This window comes from Martes martes, assembly GCF_963455335.1.
Source record: "Martes martes genome assembly, chromosome: 5".
Lineage (NCBI taxonomy): Eukaryota > Metazoa > Chordata > Mammalia > Carnivora > Mustelidae > Martes > Martes martes.
The window spans coordinates 95,235,379-95,259,537 of record NC_137892.1 but is presented as its reverse complement, the minus strand read 5'-3'; the positions used below and the strand labels follow the sequence as shown (position 1 = coordinate 95,259,537).

The following is a 24,159-nucleotide window of genomic DNA, read 5'->3' as shown; positions in this document are numbered from 1 at the left end:
GTCGTGTCTGCAAATCGCCCTCTTCATGACTCGTTTGAAATGCCATGTATCATATGCTAAATTCTCATACTTGGGTTTGTTTCAGGACTTTTATTTCTGTTTGTCTTTGTCTTTTCTGGTACAAGTATCACAGTTATTATTACTGCTTCATTATGTTGTGTTCTCTTTTGCAGTTTTGACAGTATGGTTCTGCCACCAGCAGTGGCAGTGGCTCTTCAGTGAAGAGAAGTCCTCACAGAGGAGGGGCAAGTGGCTAGACCTGCTTCACAAGGCAACTCTCATATATTGAAGTGAAAATGGGTTGCATGCTTTAGAAAATTCCACAGAAAATTCAAGGGAAAGACACTCACCTAAGCAATCAAAGTAAATGCTGAATTGCATGTATGTGTGTGTGTACACAGGTGCGGGTGGACTTTGGCTTGCCAAAGTGGGAGGTGGGGGGTTGTGGAGGAGCCATTAATGAACTTCCTCTCCACTATGTGGTTATACTTCCTGTTCATTTACATAGAGATGCCAAGTTGTCACCGTGTTCCCCAGACTTTGGAAGGGTATTTAACTTTTTTTTTTAAAAAGATTTATTTATTTATTTGACAGATCACAAGTAGGCAGAGAGGCAGGCAGAGAGAGAGGAAGGGAAGCAGGCTCCCTGCTGAGCAGAGAGCCCAATGCAGGGCTTGATCCCAGGACCCTGGGATCATAACCCAAGCCAAAGGCAGAGGCTTTAACCCACTGAGCCACCCAGGCGCCCCTCACTTTTTTTTTTTTTAAAGATTTTATTTATTTATTTGACAGACAGAGATCACAAGTAGGCAGAGACGCAGGCAGAGAGAAAGGAGGAAGCAGGCTCCCTGCTGAGCAGAGAGCCCAATGTGGGGCTCGATCCCAGGTCCCTGAGATCATGACCTGAGCCGAAGGCAGAGGGTTAACCTACCGAGCCACCCAGGCGCCCCGGGTATTTCACTTTTGAAGAAGAAGCCCTAAGGCACTACTCTTTCTTTAAAAGTAAACTTTTGCCTTTAGTGGAAATGTCACAAAATATATTCATATTTAATAGACTAAATCATATTCTTAAAGGGCTGACATCCGGTTTTGAAGAATGACTTACTAACCACATTTCTGTTCTCTGCTAAGTACATTATTTTTTCAAAATATTTGAAGAATACTCAAAGTTCTTATCTTGCTTTTTGTTTCATCATATCTCCATTATGGAAGCTTCTTCTGGTCACCTTTCTCAGACTTGTCTTTGTCTTGTCTGGAAAAGAAGTTTTGATACTTCTGGTGAGCTCAGATTGTTCCCACTCTTGTTTTAGCTTGTTGCTGCTGCCTTTGACCATAGGATGGATTCCTGTGCCATTGCCAGGAAAACATGTTAGTCACTCTTCCTCTGAGTTAGGGCTTACACTGCTGGCATTTAGTTGCAAACTGTAATCGTCTGTGATATATTTAGATTTTGAACTCATATTGCATTTGAACATTAACTACATGTCAACACGAAAATAAATGGTCCCCCTCCGGTTATGAAGCAATGTACGGGCAGGATGCCACATGAGCTTGTTCATAGTAACACTGTTCATAGTAACACTGATTTTTTTTTTTTTTTTTTTTTTAGTAACACTGATTCTTAATCAAATTACAAATATTCACAGTCTAAGCTCCAGATTCCTTTTGAATCAGGAAACCTAAAGAGTAAATTATTATCAGAGGGCACAGGGCCTTTAAAAATCATTTTCTTGGGAACCTGGGTGGCTCAGTGGGTTAAAGCCTCTGCTTTCGGCTCAAGTCATGATCCCGGGGTCCTGGGGTTGAGCCCCACATCGGGCTCTTTGCAGAGAGCCTGTTTCCTCCTCTCTCTGCCTGCCTCTCTGCCTACTTGTGATCTCTGTCTGTCAAATAAATAAATAAAATCTTCAAAAAAAATCATTTTCTTTTGAGTTTTAGAGTGAGAAGCAAAGAACATTCTGTCATGAGAAATGAGTTGTCTTTAGCTGAAGGGAAACCATCCAGCATAGGATTTATTGAGTCCTGATGAACTTGATAGTTAAGATGAAAGCTCTTGTAAAGGGGTGCCTAGGTGGCTCAGTGGGTTAAAGCCTCTGCCTTCGGCTCGGGTCATGATCCCAGGGTTCTAGGATCGAGCCCCACATCAGGCTCTCTGCTCAGTAGGGAGCCTGCTTCCTCCTCTCTCTCTCTGCCTGCCTCTCTGCCTACTTGTGATCTCTGTCAAATGAATAAATAAAATCTTAAAAAAAAAAAAGAAAGCTCTTGTAAAGAAAATTCCATAATTTGTAGAAATGAGATGGCAGCTGTTCCTATGGCAAAATATCTCCCTGGGGGTCCCCTAATGCTCAGGAACAGGACAAACCCCAGCAAAATTGGGCTGAGCAGGTCAGAATCATGTTTGTGCTCTCAGCGGACCAATTTCACAGGCAGGATATTGGGGTGGAGTTGGAATGTCAGCTACTAGAAGTGGGAGAAGACCGAGTTGAGTCTGTGGCTGGTTGAAGAGAGGCTTCAGCCAGTAGGTAAGGACATTGTGAGTCAGGCCAGAAAAGTGGTTGTTGATTAAGGGATCTAGATAAAGGGGTTACATTTTCATGATGGTATCAGCTTGTGTGGCCTGGAGAAATCTGTGCAAAGTTCATTCATCGTGTTAAGATTAGGAAGAGGGAAAGGACTGGGATTGATAATGGCACCGGGAGACATAAAATAACTGTCATCGGACCAAAAAAGGACAAAAAAGTGGGGGTTTGGGGAAGGACTTCAGAATGAGATCATGGTACTACTATGTAAGCAGACAGTTTGATAGAGTGAGGAACGACCCTATCATTTCAGCCAATTTGGACTTACAAGTGAATTATAATGATAGTTTTTATATCAAAAGAGTATTAGCATTAGAAAAGTACTTGAGGAGGGGCACCTGGGTGGCTCAGTGGGTTAAGCCCCTGCCTTCGGCTCAGGTCATGATCCCTGCGTCCTGGGATCGAGCCCCATATCAGGCTCTCTGCTCGCTCAGCGGGAAGCCTGCTTCTTCCTCTCCCACTCCCCCGGCTTGTATTCCCTCTCTCACTGTGTCTCTCTCTGTCAAATAAATAAAAAAATCTTTAAAAAAAAAAAAAAAGAAAAAAAGAAAAATACTTGAGGAGAAAAGGAGACTTAATTGTGCTCTCCTATTCCTTAAACAGTATTTCTTATGTTTATACTTTTATTTATGATTAAACAGATTTTCTATAGGACTTATCGGTGTCTGTAAAATGGCAATATTAATCTATTATTATCTCATGGAACACTGTCCCATGGAACACAGTTTGGGAAAAGCTGATTTAACCTAATGTTAAAAAAACACAACCCAATTCAAACATCCTATGTAACAAAAATAGTGAAAGGGAGAAATGTATTCCAAAATGTCAACAATGAATGACTGGTTGAGTTATTTCTCCTCCTCTTCTTCTTCTTCTTTTTTTTTTTATTCCTGTTACTCTTCTGTGTTTCCATATTCAGTGTAGTGACCCTTTACTAAGAACATGAACTTGAAGAAAAGAGTGGCATAGTTATAGGAGACCAATGTCGAAGTCAGGAGTTTTAAAAGCTGTGTAACCTTGAACCAGTTCCTTAACCTGACCAGGTCTGTTTTCTCATCTATCAAATTGGAAAATAATATTTACCTAATGGATTTGCTATGAAGATTAATTGAATTATGATATCCAAATCACCCAGCACAAGGTCTGGCACATGCTGTGGAATCTAGAGATGAGGTAATTACCATTATTATTGAGTTGCTAGAATTTTAGAGTTTAAGAAAGGAGTGCTGGCTGGGTTAAGGGCACTTAGTCCACTCAGTGTGATATCACAAAGGCCCAAAACCACCATTATGAGAGTTTGTACCTTCCTCCTGAAGCAAAGAATTGCAGAAGCTGCTCCAGAGTGTAGGACCCAGTTCCACTGGACACTTGGCAGGGAAGATTACGAATTCCCAACTGAAAACCTTTTGTCTCGTGTAGGGCAGTCTGTTAACACTGCATATTTAAAACAAACACCTTCCTGGTTGCTTAGAACTAAATTTAATCACTGTACCAGAGAAAGGCATGCAACAATTCCTCCTTCTAAAATTCTCAAGATGCTCTGCTGAATGAAAGGAAGTTGTGCTGCAACCACGATACCTTCAACATAAAATGTTCCAGCAACTTCATTGCTTCACAGTTGTGATTCTTGGAAACTTGTCACTTTAGGTTCTTCAGAATTCTTTTTTTTTTTTTAAAGATTTTATTTATTTATTTGACAGACAGATCACAAGTAGGCAGAGAGGCAGGCAGAGAGAGAAGGGAGGAAGCAGGCTCCCCGCTGAGCAGAAAGCCCGATGTGGGGCTCGGTCCCAAGATCCTGGGATCATGACCTGAGCCGAAGGCAGCGGCTTTAACCCACTGAGCCACCCAGGCGCCCCTCTTTTTTTTTTTTTTTAAAGATTTATTTATTTATTTATTTGACAGAGATCACAAGTAGGCAGAGAGGCAGGCAGAGAGGGAGAGGGGGAAGAAGCAGGCTCCCCGATGAGCAGAGAGCCTGATGTGGGGCTCAATCCCAGGACCCCGGGATCATGACCTGAGCTGAAGGCAGAGGCTTTAACCCACTGAGCCACCCAGGCGCCCCTAGGTTTTTCAGAATTCTTAAATAGCTTTTTCTGACTTCATTTACTTAAATATCCCAGAATAGCCTCTTGAGCTATAAGTTTGATGATCTAGGAAACTATTTATAGCAGGATGAGTACTCTCCATGACTGATGTTATGTTTTATTTTGAGAAGGATAAATCATTAAAAAGATTGATAGGGCCAATGGTATTTTATACTGAAAGCAGAGCCAAGGCAAATAAGGTAGGTAGGTATGATCATGGAACACAAAAAAGATATGGTTGTACTTTTTTGCCAGTTCAGTTGAAGGCTGGGGAGGTCTCCCACATTCTAAAAGGAAGGCAGAGACAGAGTTCATAACCTGGACCTAATGATATTTTATTTTTAAGATTATTTATTAATCTATTTGAGAGAGAAAGAGAGAGAGAGAACAAGTTAGGGGAGGGGCAGAGGGAGAGAGACAGGCAGACTTGCTGCTGAGTGGGGAGGCTGACATGGGGCTCTATCCCATGACCCCAAGATCGTGACCTGAGCTGAAGTCAGACTCTTTTTTTTTTTTTTAAATATTTATTTATTTATTTATTTGACAGACAGAGATCACAAGTAGGCAGAGAAGCAGGCAGAGAGAAATGAAGGGAAGAAGGCTCCCTGCTGAGCAGAGAGCCCGATGCGGGGCTTGATCCCAGGACCCTGGGATCATGACCTGAGCTGAAGGCCGAGGCTTTAACCCACTGAGCCACCCAGTTGCCCCTGAAGTCAGACTCTTAACCAACTGAGCCATCCAGGTGCTCCCAGACCTAGTGACATTTTTTTTAATTAAAAATTTTTTTTAAAGATTTTATTTATTTGATAGACAGAGATCACAAGCAGGCAGAGAGGCAGGGAGAGAGAGAGGGGGGGAAGCAGGCTCCCCGCTGAGCAGAGCGCCTGATGTTGGGCTCTATCCCAGGACCCTGGGATCATGACCCGAGCCAAAGGCAGAGGCCTTAACCCACTGAGCCACCCAGGCATCCCGACCTAGTGACATTTTAGGTAAACTCACTTCAGCCTTCAGCCTGTAGCACCCTGGCCTCTGTTTGCCCAGTGTTTGTAATGCAGAGCAGACAGACACAGGATTCTCTGTCATCACGAAGGCCCATACTGTTCTTGGCATTCATTAATATCCTCCTAGGTAGGAGACAAATATAAGGCAGAAAGAGGTCAAGGTCAATTTTTTTTTAAATCTTTTTATTGTGGTAAAATACGCAGAACAAAATTTATTATTTTAACCGTCTTGAAGTATACAAATCAGTAGCAGTAAATACATTTGTACTGTTGTGTGATCACTAGTACTATCCATCTCCAGAACTTTTTCATCATCCTAAACTGAAACTTTGTACCCATTAAACAGTAGCTCTTCAGGGCCACGTGGGTGGCTCAGTGGGTTAAGCCTCTGCCTTTGGCTTAGGTTGTGATCCCAGGGTCCTGGGACTGAGCCCTGCATCCCCTGCATTGGCCTCTCTGCTCAGGGGGGAGCCGGCTTCCCCTTCTCCCTCTGCCTGCCTCTCTGCCTACTTGTGAGATCTCTCTCTCTATCAAATAAATAAATAAGATCTTAAAAACAAACAAAAAACTGTAACTCTTCATTCCCCTTCTCTCAAGCCCTTGGTAGCCACTATTTTATTTTCTCTCTCTATGAATTTGCCTATTCTGATTTCTGTGCCTCTCCCAATTGGATGGGGGCCACCAAAGGTGGGGCAGTCCTATCAGGTGGAGGCTGGTGGTGAAGGAATTCACCCAAGGCAGAACAAGGGAGGTAGAAATTTACTGAAAAACACCACAATGAAGTGGTGGGCAGGACAGCAAAACAGAGTCTGTCTGCAATGGTGGGGGGCTGTAGTTAAAAAGGGAAGGTGAGAGAGTATGGGAACACATGGAATTTTCCTTTTTTGGTAACTGTGTCTGGATCTAAGTAACCCATCATTCAGCTAGGGCTTATGGCTGTTTTGAGGTGGGTCACCTAATGGGCATGTTTGTATCAGCCAGAGGATTGGGGGTCACTGCAGGCCCTCCTATGTTATTCAGGTTTCCATATTTCAGATTGGTTCCTAAAAGTGTCCTCTAAAGTTTCCTCATATAATTGAATCATACAAAATTTGTCCTTTCCTGTCTGACTTCTTTCACTTGGCATAATATTTTTAAAGTTCATCCATGCTGTAACAGGTGTTAAAAGTTTTGTTCCTTTTTAAGGCTGAATAATATTCCATCACATGTATATACCATGTTAAAAATTCATTCATGCATCAGTGATTATTTGGATTGTTTTCACCTTTTGGCTATTGTCAATAATGCTATGAACAGGGATATAGAGTACCTGTTCAACTCTGTTCTCTTTGTCCAAAGGCCTCTTCTTGCTGCCTCTACTATTATCCATCTCCCTCAATCTCCTACCCTAGGTAGCACTCAGTACTCAGTTTTGAAGACAAAGTACGACTGGTTTAGCCAAAACATTAAGAAATGTGTGGTAATTTGGAAGTGTAAAGGAAAACAATCTGGCCTTTGGGCATTGTTCCAGGAGACTGAGGTGTGTGTGTTGGGGGGGGGGGCTGTGGGGCAGGTAATGCAGATTTGAGAAAATGTACTTTCTTCTTGGCTCATTCATTAAATGATCCAATTGTTCTAGCCTTAAGATAGAGATCTTTAACTCCCATTTTGTGCATAACACTTGCCACCTTGTACTGGGATTCCTTTTATTTATTTACTTATTTTAAAGATTTTATTTATTTATTGATAGACAGAGATCACAAGTAGGCAGAGGCAGGCAGAGAGAGGGAGGGGGAAGCAGGCTCCTGGCTGAGCAGAGAGCCCGATGCGGGGCTCGATCCCAGGACCCCGAGATCATGACCTGAGCCGAAGGCAGAGGCTTAACCCACTGAGCCACCCACCCCTCCTTTTAGTTTTTTAGCTATCCTTGTGTCTAGTGGGATTCAGGTTTTGAGGGACTGAAGCATATACATCTATACCCTTAAAAAAGTCACAAAATAAATATGTAGGACAAAAAAAAATCACAGCAAATTACTGGAGACTTGGGAGATGCAGATTTCCCCACTGAAACCTCTCCAACCCGTATATCAGAAATTCTTATTATATAGGAGTTGCTTTCCAAAGGCAAGCAGGCTTCCCGTTTGCTCCTGGAACACTCGTGAGGGGCCCTAAAGTTTAAGATTCTTTAGCCTCGAATAATCCTGTCACTGGCCGGTCTGGGCCGACCTAGGAAGCCTGTCATCCATCTGTATCCCTTGCATTCAGCTCAGGACAGCTGCTTGGAACGTGCTGGGGATTTCAAGGTTTAAGTATTGTTGGCCCCTCCGTCGGCTCTAAGGACGCAAACGTCTTAGAGAACGGTGAGGCAAAGCTGAGTGAAAAAAAACCTCGGCGGTGGGACCGAGAGGATTCCTGCCCTCCGCTGGAGAGGGCGCTGTCTTGGACTTCGACAGAGCCCTTACCTAAGGCCCTCCTCTGGACCACATTTCAAGGGCGGCCTTGTCCTCTACCGGCGGACCTACCCGGTAGGGACCAGAGGGGAGGGCGCTCTGGACTTTGAAGCCTAGCTTGCGCTTCCATTTTGGGAGCGCAACACAAATGGGGGCGCAAGAGTTCCTATCACCGGAAGTTTCTTTGATAAAGAGAAACGGCGGAAGTAGGCCAACGGCGCCTCTTCAGTTTTTGCCTCAACCTGGCTTTCCCACTTTCTTCTGTAAGGGGAGGAGCCTCACTGCTTTTTGCCGCCGTGGGGAATAGCTGCGGCGGACTCCGTGCTTAGGCTCAATTGGCCTCCCAACCATCTTTCAACCGCTGAGCCACTTTCGAGCTTCTCCTGCCTGAACGTGACGTACGCTTGTCGTAATCGGGGGCGGAACCTCAGAAGGAAAAGCGACTGAGCCGAGGTCTCGCGAGAACATTCCTTTCCTTCTCAGTTCTCGCGCTACTGCTTTAGTCTCGTCGCGACGAGATCTTTCGAGATCTTCTCCGCCCCCGCTACCGGCGCCCCCTCTGCGGCCGCTGAGCCGGAGCCGGCCTGAGCAGCGCTCTCTGCTGCCGCTCCCTTCCCAGGGACTTAGGCGCCCGCGAGGACTACCTCACGTCCTCCGCTAGCCCCGGACCCCCGGCCCACGCGGCCCTCACTCCGCGCGCCAGCTCCGCCGGGGTCCGTGTCCTGTTTCGCCGGCCGGACCTGGGCTCGAGCCCGAACTGTAGCCGGCGCCATGTCGGTGGTGGGCATAGACCTGGGCTTCCAGAGCTGCTACGTCGCTGTGGCCCGTGCCGGCGGCATCGAGACGATCGCTAATGAGTACAGCGACCGCTGCACGCCGTGAGTGTGGGCCAGTCTGGCCGCGTGCACGGGGTGGGGGTGGGGGGATGTAGCGCTTGCTCTGGTTTCCGACCCTCGCGGTTTGGGGAACGCGAGCCGGGGAGTCACCTCTGTTTGGAGCCCATTGGGTAAGAACCCCCCGCTGGGTGTCCGGTCACTAGTGGCTGCGACACCCCGTGAGGGTCTGCACCAGCGGCAAGGCCTTTACCCGGTGGCCTGCGGGTTGAGGGCTCTGAGCTGGTACTCGTACCAGCAGAGGGCATGGGTAGGAGCTGGAGGGAAGGCAGGCCTGGGATATATAGTGTACCGACTTCTTGTTTTAGAGGGCAGAGTCCAGGCCCAGGGCGTACTGCCGTTTTTTTCAGCCTACGACAGAGTTCGGACCTTTGCACACAGTAGGCGTCTAATAAGTTAGTTGAATTAAACGGGTTTTGGCGTTTGGGGCGGCCTGAAGATGGAGCGGCCAGAATCCCACGTGAGTGGGGGCGGGGCAGCACCCGGAAGAGAGGGAGCCTAGCACCAGAGAGAGGTTCGTGCTCCGCCTGGAAGGCACTGCTACCAGAAAAGTACTTAATAAAGTCAGTGTCGTCTTGATGCTTTTGCGCTCACGTGGTTTTTCACATCGTTTCAGTATGTTGAGCTATGTTGTGTCATTCTCTCCTTTCATTCTCTGCTCGTCCACACCTAACAGCGTTCCACTTTCACAGTTAATACATTCCAACCAGGGTGTTGGCCGCAATATGAATGACTCAGGGGCTCACTTTGACTTCTAGAACCTATAGTAAGTTAAGGGACCAGTATAGACACAGCTCCAAAAAATCATGACTCACTCAGGTCTCTCCTTGGGTAGAGTATGCTTTTTAACTGTAGAGGTACTTTTCAATCCATTATCCTCTTTTGGGGCAAAATCTTTTAAAAAGCTTCTTTTCTAGGTTCTCTTATTTTCCACGTGGCCCTTCCAAGGGCTTCTGTTCAAAGGCACATTTTTTTCCCCATAACTTTGGTCACCCTTCCTGCACTTGGGTAGCTAAACTAGATTGCTCCCTCCAGTGAACTTGCTGCTCAGACACTCAAAACATTTTCCTTCCACTTGTAAAATTTCTGCCCCTTATTTAGACCTGGACCAGGTGCTTCCCTGAAAATTCATCTCCCATACTAAAACGTGGTTTGATGTCCCCTACTCAATTATAGTGGTTTTTTTTTTTTTAAGATTTTATTTATTTGACAGAGATCACAAGTAGGCAGAGAGGCAGGCAGAGAGAGGGGGGAAGCAGGCTCTCCTCTGAGCAGAGAGCCCAGTGCTGGGCTCCATCCCAGGACCCTGGGCTCATGACCTGAGCCAAAGGCAGAGGCTTTAACCCATTGAGCCACCCAGGCACCCCTCAATTAGTTTATAGTTTTATTGAGAGCGAATTCACATAATGTACAGTCAACCCATTTAAAGCGTACAGTTTGTTTTCAGTGTAGTCACAAAACTGCAACTATGTCCCACAATCAATTTAAAAACTTTTTCTCAGTCCTAAAGAAATTCTGTACTCATTAGCTGTTACATACCAGTTCCCCCATATTTATAGTTTATTTTATTTTACTTTTTTACAAATTTCATTTATTTGATAGAGAGCGAGAGAGTGGAATACAGGCAGGGGGAGTGGGAGAGGGAGAAGCAGGCTTCCTGCTGAATATCAGGGAGCCTGATGCGGGGCTGGATCCCAGGACCCTGGGATCATGACTTGAGCTGAAGGTAGACGCTTAATGACTGAGCCACCCAGGCACCCCATATTTATAGTTATTTTTTTTTTAAGATTTTATTTATTTGAGAGCGTGCATGAGAGGGGAGAAGGTCCGAGGGAGAAGCTGACTCCCCGTGGAGCTGGGAGCCCTATGGGGGACTCGATTCCGGGACTCCAGGATCATGACCCAAGCCAAAGGCAGTTGATTCAGCAACTGAGCCACCCAGGCGCCCATATTTATAGTTTTTAATAGTGGGTTTTATATTCTAATTTGTAATTCCAGAGAAGGTATAGTATACTGAGTTTTTTAAAGCATTGAAGGTTGTTTTTGAGCATTAATTTTTTTAAGCATTAATTTCCATTTGATACTGTTTCCTCTCCAGATTCAAGTTTTCTTCATTTGTAAAGATAGTCTTCACCAAGAAATCAAAAAGGGTGGTGCACTGAGTAAGGCATTTAACTTTTTGATCCTTTCCTGCCTACATTTGAATTTGCATCCAAAGGGAAGGGAATTCTCAATATTAGAACTAACAGTGTTGTCTTTATTTTCTGTTATGTTCAGTTTTCTTTTTAAGACAAACAGCTACATCAGTTTTACCGTGAATTCAATAAAAAAAAATTAATCTTTCCAAATTGGAATTAAATTTGCCTCAGTGACTAGGTGATGGGTGACTAGATACATTATGAAGTTGTGATAAGACTACCATTTAGGGGTACCTGGGTGGCTCAGTGGGTTAAAGCCTCTGCCTTTGGCTCGGGTCATCGGGCTCTGTGCTCCGCAGGGAGCCTGCTTCCCCCTCTCTTGCTTCCCTTTCTGCCTGCTGGTGATCTCTGTCTGTCAAATAAATACATTCTTTTTTTTTTTTGAAGTGCCATTTAAATACTTAAAGTGATTTTCTTTTTATGTTTTCCCTTATTTTATATTTTCCAAGAACTTGAAGGGATACCATACATTGAAGTAATTTTTGAACTATGATTTTGATTAACTTGAATTTCATTCTTGGAGTCCCTAAGTAGGAGATAAGAATGGAAAAGTTGATTTTTGTAGTAGTCTCAGAATAGTGGATTTTGGTTTCAGGTACACAGAGACTATGATGTGGGTTTGCTTTAGTGTCATAGTGGAAATGAGATTCTGTTTCTGGAGGGTCGGCTATGATGGAAGTACCTTATTTCAAATCCAAATACTGTAACAGTATTTGGATTCAGCATTTGAGAATCCAGTTGACTCTTGTCCAGAAGAGACCCTTACTTTTCACCAATAACAGGCTTTCTTTTCTTTTCTTTTCTTTTTTTAAAAGATCTTATTTATTTGTTTTGACAGAGAAATCACAAGTAGCAGAGAGGCAGGCAGGGAGAGGGGGGAAGCGGGCTCCCCGCTGAGCAGAGAGCCGGATGTGGGGCTCGAGTCCAGGACCCTGAGATCATGACCTGAACCAAAGGCAGAGGCTTAACCCGCTGAGCCCCCCGGCACCCCTGCTTTCTTTGTTTTAGCAACTACTGAGTGCCTCCAGAATGCTAGCCATTGTGCTAAGCACTGGAGGTGCTCTGAACAAATAAACAAGATCCTGCCGTCATGTACATGGGTACTGGAGAAGAAGCCAGATGCTAAACAAACATGTAATTAATTACTAACTGGTAAAGGTCCAGATGGGAAAGTACAGAATATGATGACTGGGGGACTAATTTAAATTGGATGTGTGATGGAGATGAAAGGTGGTCTTAAAGAAGTGCTGTTTAAGTTAAGACCTGGAGGATGAGTGGAAATTTACATGGAGGTGGTGTGTGGGTCTAAGGAAGAGCTGATTAAGGCAGAAAGAACAGCACGTGAGGAAGACCTGAGGCATTCACGCTTGACTGACTGAGAATATCATAACTACTCTTGAGTCACTTGCAAGAAAGGTGTGAGGTGGATTGGAGAGGAGTTAGGCAGGACTTTGTAAATTATGGTAAGGATTTCTATTTAGGTGCAATTGGAGTTGATCCAGTTTAAATTTTAAAAATATAATTGGCTTTTTTTTTTTTGGTGGAAATTGGGTTTATCTGAGAAGGGGAAGAGAAGAAGTAGGGTGTTGCTTAGCTTATGGCAGTATTTAGTCTATGTGGGAGTTAATGTTCTCTACTAGTGTAGTAGCATGGGAGGAAAGTGTGGGCGGTTCCGAGATAAACTTTGGAGTAGGAGCATCCATGTTGATGAATTTGATCATAGGCTTTGGAATCAGATGAGAATCCTATTATATTTAGTGGGATTATTATAGTAGAAGGGGTACAACCTTAAAGCTTTGGAATGAAAGTGTTAATGGAGTGCCAAACATTACTGAAGGATTGGGCCCTACTTTCCAAAAAGAAATGAATTACTTACAAAATAATTTCTTTGTGTGAATTGTTTATATTACTATTTTCATGGACTTAGTTCTTAATAAAACAGTATATTAGGAGGGGTGCCTGGGTGGTTCAGTGGTTTAAAGCCTCTGCCTTTGGCTCAGGTCATGATCCCAGAGTCCTGGGATGGAGCCCAGAGCCTCGCATTGGGCTCTCTGCTCAGCAGGGAGCCTGCTTCCTCCTCTTTCTGCCTGCTTCTCTGCCTACTTATGATCTCTGTCAAATAAATAAATAAAATCTTTAAAAAAACAAAAAAATCCAGTATATTAGGAATTTGAAGGGATGAAAATGTCTATTATTAGCTACCTTTGAGAGAGCAGAAGCTGAAAGTATGTACTTTCTGGTTAACTGGAAGAGTAACATCTTTTATTTATTTATTTATTTAATTAAAAAAAATTTTTTTTAAAAGATTTTACCCATTTATTTGACAGAGATCACAAGTTGGCAGAGAGGCAGGCAGAGAGAGGGGGAGGCAGGCTTCCCACTGAGCAGAGAGCCCGATGCGGGGCTTGATCCCAGGACTCTGGGGTCATGTCCTGAGCCGAAGGCAGAGGCTTTAACCCACTGAGTCACCCAGGTGCCCCTGGAAGATTAACATCTGATACCTAACTTGTGCAAGAAAAGTATTCCTGTGAAGTAAATATTTTTACATGCTGTATAGAGCTAAGTACAGCAGTAGGTTTTGAGTTTTTTGGATTCAAAGAAAAGGAAAGTTGATTTGTTGACTAAAGTTTGGATTACTTACACCATTTTCCTTCATATGTTTAATGGTAGAAGTTACGAAAGTAGTTCCTTAGAATCATTTAAGAGCTAAAATACAATCTTGAATGCAAAATTGGTAGACTAATCGACAGGAACTTTGTCATTAGGTTCTTAATTAGATCTCCTAAATTAAAACATTTTTTTCTTGACTTAGTTGTTGTAACAGTAAAAAACACTAAAGTGCTGAAGTTTCTTGTCCTTCTCATTTTTGCTGTTTGTTGTGTATCCTTGTGTACCTTTTTCCAGACTTCTACAACTATATTCGGTGGTGGGTGGGTATGTTTAAGCAAACAGGAACATACTATGTTTTGTAAATTTTCTTTACATATATTTTAGACTTCTTTCAGAGTCAGTAAATATGAACCTACCTTCTTAAATGTGTAATATTCTTTATTATGGCTGTAACTACACCCCGCCCCCCCTGAACAGGTTATTTCTAACTTTTGTAATTACAGATTGTTAATTGAACAGTAGTCTTTTATACTTGGGTTTACTTGTTAATATTTTTATTTCTGTTGGATAGAGCTCGACGTGAATTTGCTAGGGCAAAGAATATACAGTTGACCCTGTACATCATTGTGGGGTTTGGGACGCTGACTTCTGTGCAGTTGGAAACCTGTGTGTAAAAACTTTTGATTCCAAAAAACTGAACCACCAGTATCCTGCTGTTGACCAGAAGTCTTACTGACAGTGTAAATGGTTGATTAACACATGTTCTGTATATGTATTCTATTCTGTATTCTTAAGAGTAAGCTAGAGAAAGAATGTTATTAAAATCACAAGAAAGACATTTATACTATTTTTGTATTGGAAAATCCATGCATAAGTGGACCCACACATCTCAAACCTGTATTGTTCAAGGGTCAACTCTATGTTCTTAAAGTGCTATTGCCAGGGTACTTTACACAAATTTAAGGGGTTAATTTATAACAGGAAGATAAGTGATTCACTGGGCAGAGTGAAGATTATAATGAGCTAACACTATATAAGGTGTTTAGGAAAACCTGGACACAGTATATATTGCCCAAATATTTTCTAATACTGCTGTTATACCTTTTTGTATTTTTTAGTTAATCCTCATTAATAGTCTATATGTTGGGATAATAAAATGAAAACAATTGAAATTAGCATGAAGAGGTCATAATTTATAACTTTTAATATGCAGATCTTATTGATTAGAGAATTTGGTGTGCTTTAGGAACTGTGTATTGTTAAGTGTGAGGAGTTTGGTCTGTTTGATGTTAGTTTTCTGGGGTACTTTCTAGCTTAGGGGTAAGGAAGTATGCAGAGGACACTCTGACTAATGTATTCTTTTCCATGCCAGTTTTGCTTAAATCTTTTATTTGATAGTCTCAGTATTCTTGTGGGTTCTCTGATAAACTCATTTTCTTGTATCGGTTACGAAAGAGAACTAGAGCAGCAGCTGTTCTGAACGTTCCAAGAGCAGTTCTACACATTCTCATAAATGTGAAGCTGTGCCTTTTAAGGATCTGTGTTGATTGCAGCTGTTCATAACATTCCATTAGAATGTGCATAAATATTTGGTCAGTAGTATCTCTTACCCATGAAAGGGAGACCAGTGTTATTCTCTGGCCTAAAAAGATTATTTCTAGGGCTTAACGGATTACAACAGGGGAGTATTGAACTTAATTTAAATTAGCTTCTTGTGGGGCGCCTGGGTGGCTCAGTGGGTTAAAGCCTCTGCTTTCAGCTCAGGTCATGATCCCGGGGTCCTGGGATCAAGCCCCGCATCGGGCTCTCTGCTCAGCAGGGAGCCTGCTTCCTCCTCTCTCTCTGCCTGCCTCTCTGCCTGCTTGTGATCTCTGCCTGTCAAATAAATAAATAAAAAAAATGTTTAAAAATAAATTAGCTTCTTGTAATACCAACCTGTATTAGGGAGTAGAGGGAAAGTAATGCTAGTCAGGTAGCAAGTGTCTGTTTTTAACAGCATTGACTTGGAATTGTGTGGCATAGAGAGGAAGTGTAAGGTAAAAAGATTCCTGCTGTTTAGAAATAGAACCATTCTTGGTGGAAATATGAGTGATATAAAGCAGTGGTAAATAGAATAAGAACAGTCATGGATGGGTTATTAAGTACAGACTGAAAGTGTCAGTGTGGAGGAGAGTGATGAGGAGTATCAGTGGGGAGGGGAGTGGCAAGGAAAGGCAGGGGTGGGACTTGAACACATAGGATTAAAATACATGGATGAAAGATTTGGGATGGTCTAAGTGAAGGTATAGAAGTAGGAATAAATCTAATTGGTTTGCTAGGCAGTACAAAAACAGGTATATATGGGATTTGGAGTCCGGTAGTCCTGATTTTGAATGGAATCTTGGATGCTTATATTTACCAGTTATTTTTCTGGATGCATTAACTTGGCTTGAATCAGATCTTCGTTTATAAAATTGGACAATAATAGTTATTATCTCTGAGTATTTGGGAAAATCAAGCATAGGTTGCTAAGCACATATGATACATGAAAGGTGTGTGAAAGGTGTGGGAGCTTGACCTGCTTGGTTGAAAGAGAGGCTTCCTGCCATAAAGATTGGATGCAGGCTGTGTGCACATTTTTAAAGTTGCTGGTGAGTGGGGAGTAGTAGATAAGTTTGTTTATTATCTTGTACCATGTACAAATCCTAGTGGAGTAATTCAGCCATTGAAGATTTTTTGATCATTTTTTTTTTTAAAGCTTTTATTTATTTATTTGACAGAGAGAGGTACAGTGAGAGAGGGAACACAGCAGGGGGAGTGGGAGAGGGAGAAGCAGGCCTCCCACTGGGCAGGGAGCCAGATGCCGGACTCCATCCCAGGATCTCGGGATCATGACCTGAGCTGAAGGCAGACGCTTAATGACTGAGCCATGCAGGCACCCCTCAGATTGTATGTTGAGGAGACACAAACTGAATTGAGGGTATTTAGCTTATTATTACTTTTTTAAGGATTTATTATATTGATTAGAATAACATAGGACTATTTACTTAAATGCTTATGGTGGCCACCCATGGTGGGTGGGTGGAATTACAGATAATGTTTCTTTTCTTTGTCATATTTTTTGTTTTCTAATTTTCTGCAAAGAGCTTATACTAACTGGAAAGCACTGGCCTATGTTCTAAAATGGGCTCTAATATTTGACTTCATGTTTTGGCCTTTCTTCACATTTAAATATTAGGTTTTCTTATGTAAAGCTTTTATTTTTAAAAATCCTTCAATTTGTGTAGTTTGACATATTGACCCTCATTTAGTTGTTCTTTGTGAATGAAAGGACTTTTATTCCTTATGGGTAGATGATTTTGAAGATGGCAGACTGGATTTTAATGGATAGTTTGAGGAGGTGAAGCAGAACTTTCATGGCAGACTAGTTAGTATATTTTTGTATGAAACTCAGACCAGGGCTTCTTCAGTGGTGCAATAATAATGGCTAGTATTTTATTTTTTTATTTATGATGTGCCAGTCTCTGATACAAACCCTTTAAAAGGGGGTCAACATAGGCCACTTGGTGGCTCAGTTAAGTGTTCAACTCTTGATTTCACCTCAGGTCACAATCTCAGGGCTGTGAGCTATAATCTGAACTGAGACAAAGTTTTATTTAGCTCTTCAAGATGTTCAGAGCAGTTCTTACTACTGTGCTGGGCTCAGTGCTGGGCATGGAGCCTGCTTAAGATTTTCTCTCCCTTTCCCTCTGCCCCAAACTTGCTCTAAAAAAGTATATGTATATATGTAGTAGAAGTTGATCAACACATTTAATTTTTATAGGAGGTATATGATGTAGGTGCTGTAATTTCCCCCATTTTGTTTATTTTTATTTTTCCTGGTCTGCATTCAAATCCCTGGTTTATTCAACACAGTCCTTTCAGACTGTACAACAAAGTATAAACACAGCAGTGCCTAAAATGCTAGAAGTTTATAAGATTCAAAACAAAAATTTTATAGTATTGACTGTACAATGAAAGCCAGAAAAGCAGTGTTCATGTTGCCAATGTCACCTGCAAGACCCCCATGAAGAATAGGTGGAACAGAGGGGTCTGGGGTGACCCTGCACAGCTGGTTCTCAATTTGCTCATCAGTTTCAGAGAGAAAGGGAGACCTGGGATGTGGGTGTGTGTGCATGAGTACATGTAAAAACAGAACATTTTTGGTAACTAACACAGGGTGTTTAATCCTAGAGGTTGGAAGAGGATGGGGCCAGGAGAGCAGGACCAGGCTAGCAGGAACAGCAGCTGCATTTTCCTGAGACACTTTTTCCTTTAGATACTCTGCAGACCAATAAGCAAGGCCATGATTAGGCCACCAGACTAGACCCTGTACCTGCAGGCTGGGACCACACTGCTACCCTGTGTCCCTGCTGGCTTTGCCACTAAATTGACTCTAAGAAGCTGAAAATGTGGGAGCTTTCTAGCCAGGAAACCAGAGAGCATCTTTACAGGCTCAGCCCCAAACCAGTAATACTCCTGCAGCTGGAACTTTGCTTTCAGAGAGTATGTCTCAGTTACTGTCTTCAAAGCTTTCCTGAGCGAGGAATTTGTTTCTTACGAAATCCTCCTTTGGCCAGAAAAGTGACCAGACTGAAGTGGATGAAATATAAGTTACAGGACACAGAGTTTCCATGGCTCTATTTATCGGGAGGAATTGGAGCTGGAGTGGCTACTGTGGCAGCAGCCAGGGGAGTGACATTGCCCCGTGCACAGTGGGGCTACCCCTCTGGGAACTCAGTCTTCTCATCCATGGGCATGACTGGTGCCATGTGAGGGATGGTGGCAGCATTTTCCTTGGAGGGCTGAATTGCCTGGGCTGTGGTGTAGGCCAGGGAGCCAGCACAGTGGTGATAGTGATCTCCCGGCCATTGATTTGTCCTTAAGCACCTTTTTGGCCTCATATGTATCTTCTGACTCCACATATGCATAGTCTTTAGACAGATAGGGTGGGGGAAGGGAGACATCCATTTATAGGCATGTCAGTCCTGTTAATTTTCCCAGAGGTGGGGAAAATCTCCATGATGTGGTCCCTGCTCTCATTCCTAGTGAGCCTCCTGATGTACACTTCGGCTGGTTTAGGGGAAGAAGTCCACTTTTTCCTTTCATCTCTTTTGGGTGGTTTGGATTTGGAGCGGGAAAGCCCCCTGTTGTTATGCCAGTACCCAGAGGTACTGGTTGAGCTAGAGGAGCTGCTGGAATTGGAGCTGTAGGACATGCTGGAACTTCCTCAGCAGTTGGACACAGAAGAGGAGCTTGAGCCACTGCTCAAGCCTGTGCTAGTGCCAGAGATAGGGCTGGACTGGGACCTGGTGCTGCTGCCACCCCTACAGGTGTTGTTTTTCTTTCGAGTTTTATCCCTGTTGCCATTCTTCTCACTCCACTACTTGGGTGCCCCTTTCTCTTCAGCATGATCCTAGGACTTCTCATCAGAGTGATCTTTGTGTTTGATAGGAGAGGGAGCCATCTCCCCACCTTCTCCTCAGCTGCTAAGGCTGATGCCCTAATTTTCCCCATTTTAGAGTTGAGCGGATAGGATTTCAGAGAGATTAAGCAACAGGATTCACACTGCTAGAAAGGCAGAGAAAGGATTTGGACAGATTCATACTGAGTCTACAGTCAACTTTTGACTGCCAGTGTATTCAGATCAGTAGTTGATGACAAAGTGGAAAAGCTAAGGATTTTCTTCAGTGCAATAGGATTACTGTTACAGAATTTTTTTTAGAATTTGAGAGTTGCTTTGTAGTGAAAGGATATTGATGTTTCCTTATATAGTGTAAAGTGTGGACTTTCCCCATACTTCACAGGAGTTATACTTTGAGGCCTTGTTTGTTGTATCGTGTGGTGAAGATGGACATTGCAGTAGTGGCAGTCGATTATTTTGTAAGAAGTGGTAACTGTAGGGTGTGTGTGTATGAGCCAAAACAAGATGAATACAATTGACTCTTGAATAATTTTGGGGTTATGAGTGACAATCCCCTGCATAGTTGAAAATTTACGTGTAACTTGACTAACCAAAAACTTAACTGCTAAGAGTGTACTGTTGACTGGCAGCCTTACTGATAACAGAAACAATTGAATAACAAGTTCTGTATATGTATTATATACTATATTCTTGTAATAAGGAAGAGAAAGTGTGATATTTACAGTATGATATCACAAAATACCCATGTTACAAGTGGACCCCCACAATTCAAACCAGTGTTGAATTTGAACTGAGACAAACTTTTATTTAGCTTTTCAAGATGTACAAAGCAATTTTTACTACTGTTAAGGCAGATGTAGATTTACCAGACTTCAAGGGAGAATATTACCTAGAGCTACTCTGTACAGTAGAACATACACTGAGAAGGAGGTATTCTGTATCCAATTCTAATAAATTTTAAGAGATAAAAATGATTTGAGTTTTACTTTAGGGCCACTGGGAAGGCCTCACAAAGTGGGTAATCCTGCTGGAGAGTGAGTGAGATATAGAAGGACCGGAGCATTTCAGGTGGCAAAAGTGGTCTGAGCAAAGCAGGAGGATGGGAAGACTAAGTTGTGTTGGTTCACTGTGCCTGAGATGCAGGTGGAAAGTATGGTTGGGGTTGGGATAGTAAGGGGCCTTAGGTTCCACAGTTAGGTACTCTCATGGACAGTTTTACTCAGTAGAGAGGTCAAAATCATAGACGACTTGTGTGCTTTTACAATATGTGGCTTTTTAGCTAAGGCTCAGAAAAGTTGCTTGCTGTGGTGGATGTAATGTTTGGATGTAATGTTTGGATGTAATGTTTCAGTAAGGTTTGGTGCTTAAATGTGTTTTTTTCCCCCTCCTTAGGGCTTGCATTTCTTTTGGTCCTAAGAATCGTTCAATTGGAGCAGCAGCTAAAAGCCAGGTAGAGTTTTGTTTTTTCTTTCCTAAAATGACTTATTTCTCTCCTTTGTCCATCTTCCCTTCGGCAACTATTTCAGTGCCCATTATATGCCTAATATGACAGTCTCTAGGTGAACAGCTGAGAAACAGGCCTTATCCCTAGTCTCCTGTGCTTGAGTGAGAAGCGCATAGCTTTTTATAGGTATTAGCTGTATAGCTATTAGCTCATTAGCATAAGCAGGAGCCCCTGGTTGGCTTCCTTGGTTAACTTGGTTCCTTGGTTCCTTGACTCTTGATCTAGCTCAGGTCCTGGTCTCAGGGTCATGAGTTCAGACCTCATTTTGGAAGTTATATGTGCTCCCTTTATCCAAACATCACTGTTAGTATCTTAATGTATAACCTTCTGTACTATTTTCTATGGATTTAAATGCTTCCCCCACTCCAAAAGTGAGATCCTACCATATAGATACTTGTCTTCCAACTTTCTAAAAGAATGCAACCCACTATATGGATATATCATTTATTTGCCTAGTCTTCTGTTAATTGACTGTCTAGGCTGTCTCAAGTCTTCTGCTGTTGTAAATAGTATTTGGTCACTATATTTCACATTTATCTTTATGTACTTACTGTCTTTTTTTTCCTGCAAAATTCCTTTCACTGGAATTTCTGAATTGGTATTGCTACATTGACTCCTAGAAAGTTTGAATCACAAATTATGGTAAAACTGTAATTTTTAAAAGTTAAAGCTCATTTTATGTAAATGTTAATGAGAAGTTTAAGAACAGAAGAATACCTTCGTACATGTACAGTGACCCGTTTTTAATGGAGAATTAGGATAAGCTGGGCTCTAGTGCCATCCCTACCACTGTGGTCTTAACAAGTCCGTTATTCCTCACTTCATATGTGAGCAGGCATCATGCAGAATGGTGTAGTGCTAAAGAAAATGAAATTCAGAAGGAAACCTTGTGAAGTTAAGATGCTGCTAGTTTAATCCGAGGCTGTTGAATTTTTTTTCCTCCTAACTTAATTGCTCTTAGTCTTTTCACCCTGATGCTGATGTTCTTTATTTTTAGGTAATTTCCAATGCAAAGAACACAGTCCAAGGATTTAAAAGATTCCATGGCCGAGCATTCTCTGATCCATTTGTGGAAGCAGAAAAATCTAACCTTGCATATGATATTGTGCAGCTGCCCACTGGTTTAACAGGGATAAAGGTAAAGTCTGAGTGATGCCTTACAATTAAAATACAGTGTTTTATTATATCAGGTCAATGTATATCTCTACCATTCTGAGTTCAAGTTGTGAAAAAGTTCACAAGTGTTTAGGAGGGGGTTGGGTAGGAAAGACCATTTGGCCTTTTTTGAATAATCTGGATTTTGATTGAGAGCGATAGGTGGCACTGTTAAAATGGGTTGGATAGCAGGGTAGTGGTAGTTTGAAGATAACATTGTCATTGCTGCTTGTATTGTTTACTGATGGATCAGTCTTTCTGGTGTGATTTTAGTGAATGACTTCTGGAATGCCACCCATAGAACTTAACACTTCACAGTTACTAACCAGATGTCTGGTCATACTCTTGACAATAGCACTTAGGTTGGAAAGAGGTATTCTTTCGGGGGAAAATGGAATTTAGCCTTTGCTATCTCTGGGACATCTAGAAGAGTTTGTGAAGCATGCAGTGAACTGATCCTACAAAAGAGGCAGCTGAGATTAATTATGGGGGGATTTGGTGCTTGGGATACCGCATTTGGAGAAGTCAGGATTGTGGGACCAGGCTCAAAAGCCAAGAGATGATGAGAATTGTGAGAAAAAGGTAGTGAGTTGTGCTGTTGAGTATTCAGTTGAATTTAGAAGTGAAGTATTCTCATAACGGGAGATTGATGACTGACTGGGTTTACTGAAGATATCTGTGGCAATAACCTCAGAACAATTTGAATGGCTGGTAATGGATACATCTGGAGTACAGGAGAAGGAAAAGGGAAAAAAAGGAGGTGAGTAGATGGAGGATACTTATAGGCAGGAAAGAAGTAGGATTAGGTATTGGCAGATTTATTCTAAAGCATTGTAAGAGCCAAAGAAGGAAGAGATGAGGGAGAAGATCTGGGCAACAAGTAGATTCGAGTACAAGAGTGGAGGAATAGACTAAGAATTAAGCAGATAGCAGGGAAGAAGAGGCTCATGGGGAGGGGTGCTTTACCATCTTTATCATACAATAAAGTAAGGGACTAATAGATTCTGAATCAGAATAAATTAGGATTGGGCTCAGAAGTGAAGAGTTTAAGAGAAGGTGGTGTTCAGGTTCACTTGGACAGCTGCTGAGAGAAGAGAGTTACGTTTTCAGGTGTGGATTATATTTGGGAGTGGGCATGTGGGATGGGGCTTGTCCAAGCCAGACTTGGAGCATTTAAAGTTTGTAGCCCTTATCCAAGTTGCATACTTTTATGCAGGGTAGGATATCTTGAAGCTTTTTTCATTTATCCTCTAATTCAAGTATTTATTGGGTCAGGTTTGTTCTAAGTCTTGGGCCTACAGCAGTAAACAAAATGACAAAAACTGTGACCTCAGGCTAGACTGGATCCTAATTTTGGAAATGATCCTAAAGTCAACACGGTAAACAAAGTAAAACCCAGCTAGTATGCCAGGTGGCAGAGTGTCCACCACCAGACCTGTTTATGGAGGTGCAGTGTGGGCCATGGTGAGCTCTACGAGTTTGTTTCTGCACAAGGGATCTCAGTTTTTGTTGGTGGTCACAGCATGCTGTTTACATAATGGTTCTTATCTTTAGGTATTGGTGTTTGATAAACATGTTAAAATGCCAAAAGTGACCTTCAAGTTGTTTTTGCTTCCCAGACTAGTGTTTTTCAGTTCTTTCTTCAGATACTGTTCCATTGATGATGTGTTAGACATCCTCATTTTAGGCTTGTAGATCATGAAAAACTTGAATAAGTTTAGATCCTTTTGTTGTTTTATTGCAGGTGAAATATATGGAGGAAGAGCGAAATTTTACTACAGAGCAAGTGACTGCTATGCTTTTGTCCAAACTGAAGGAGACTGCAGAAAGTGTTCTTAAGAAGCCTGTTGTGGACTGTGTTGTTTCGGTGAGTTTGATCCCTGTGTTTTACTGGGGGCTTAAGAAGTAGAGACAAGAATGTTGTCAGTTGCAAATAAAATTGCTTGTTGCCTTCGATTATAGAGATTATTTTAAGAATTCATCAAACTAGCCTTCCATTTTCTTGAGTATTCTTTTCTACCCCCTAGTTTTTACTCAGCCCTTCTCTGTTTTCCCTGTTTGAAGGCTTACCTCAAAACCCACTGCCCTTGGATTCCTTTTAGTACCTCGCCTAGTGCCTGGCATGTGATAGCCACTTGTTTGTTGAATTAGTTGGATACTCACAATTAGAAACATTTTCTTCATTTCACTGTCTGTATTTTTGCTTGTCCTGTGTTTAGAACTAAAGGCAGGGCAGCAGTAGACTAATCTTGTCTTTTCC

The 24,159-nt window shown here is 42.4% G+C and overlaps 1 protein-coding gene and 1 pseudogene across 2 annotated transcripts in view; one reads left to right on the top strand and one right to left on the bottom strand.

Moving 5' to 3' along the window:
* The first annotated feature begins 8,597 nt into the window (after positions 1-8,597).
* The window catches only part of HSPA4 (heat shock protein family A (Hsp70) member 4), a 48,233-nt gene continuing 32,671 nt past the window's right edge, over positions 8,598-24,159 (top strand). The window contains exons 1-4 of the mRNA XM_080803365.1: positions 8,598-8,974; positions 20,633-20,690; positions 21,742-21,882; positions 23,644-23,766. Of these exons, the coding sequence (XP_080659491.1) occupies positions 8,868-8,974; positions 20,633-20,690; positions 21,742-21,882; positions 23,644-23,766 (429 nt within the window). The 5' untranslated portion in view covers positions 8,598-8,867. The remainder of the gene's footprint in view (positions 8,975-20,632; positions 20,691-21,741; positions 21,883-23,643; positions 23,767-24,159) is intronic.
* Positions 18,488-20,303, bottom strand: LOC308342626 (annotated as a pseudogene). Its single transcript has 2 exons — positions 20,227-20,303; positions 18,488-19,142 (listed from the first exon to the last, which is right to left on the bottom strand). The product of its transcript is annotated as an uncharacterized misc_RNA (transcript).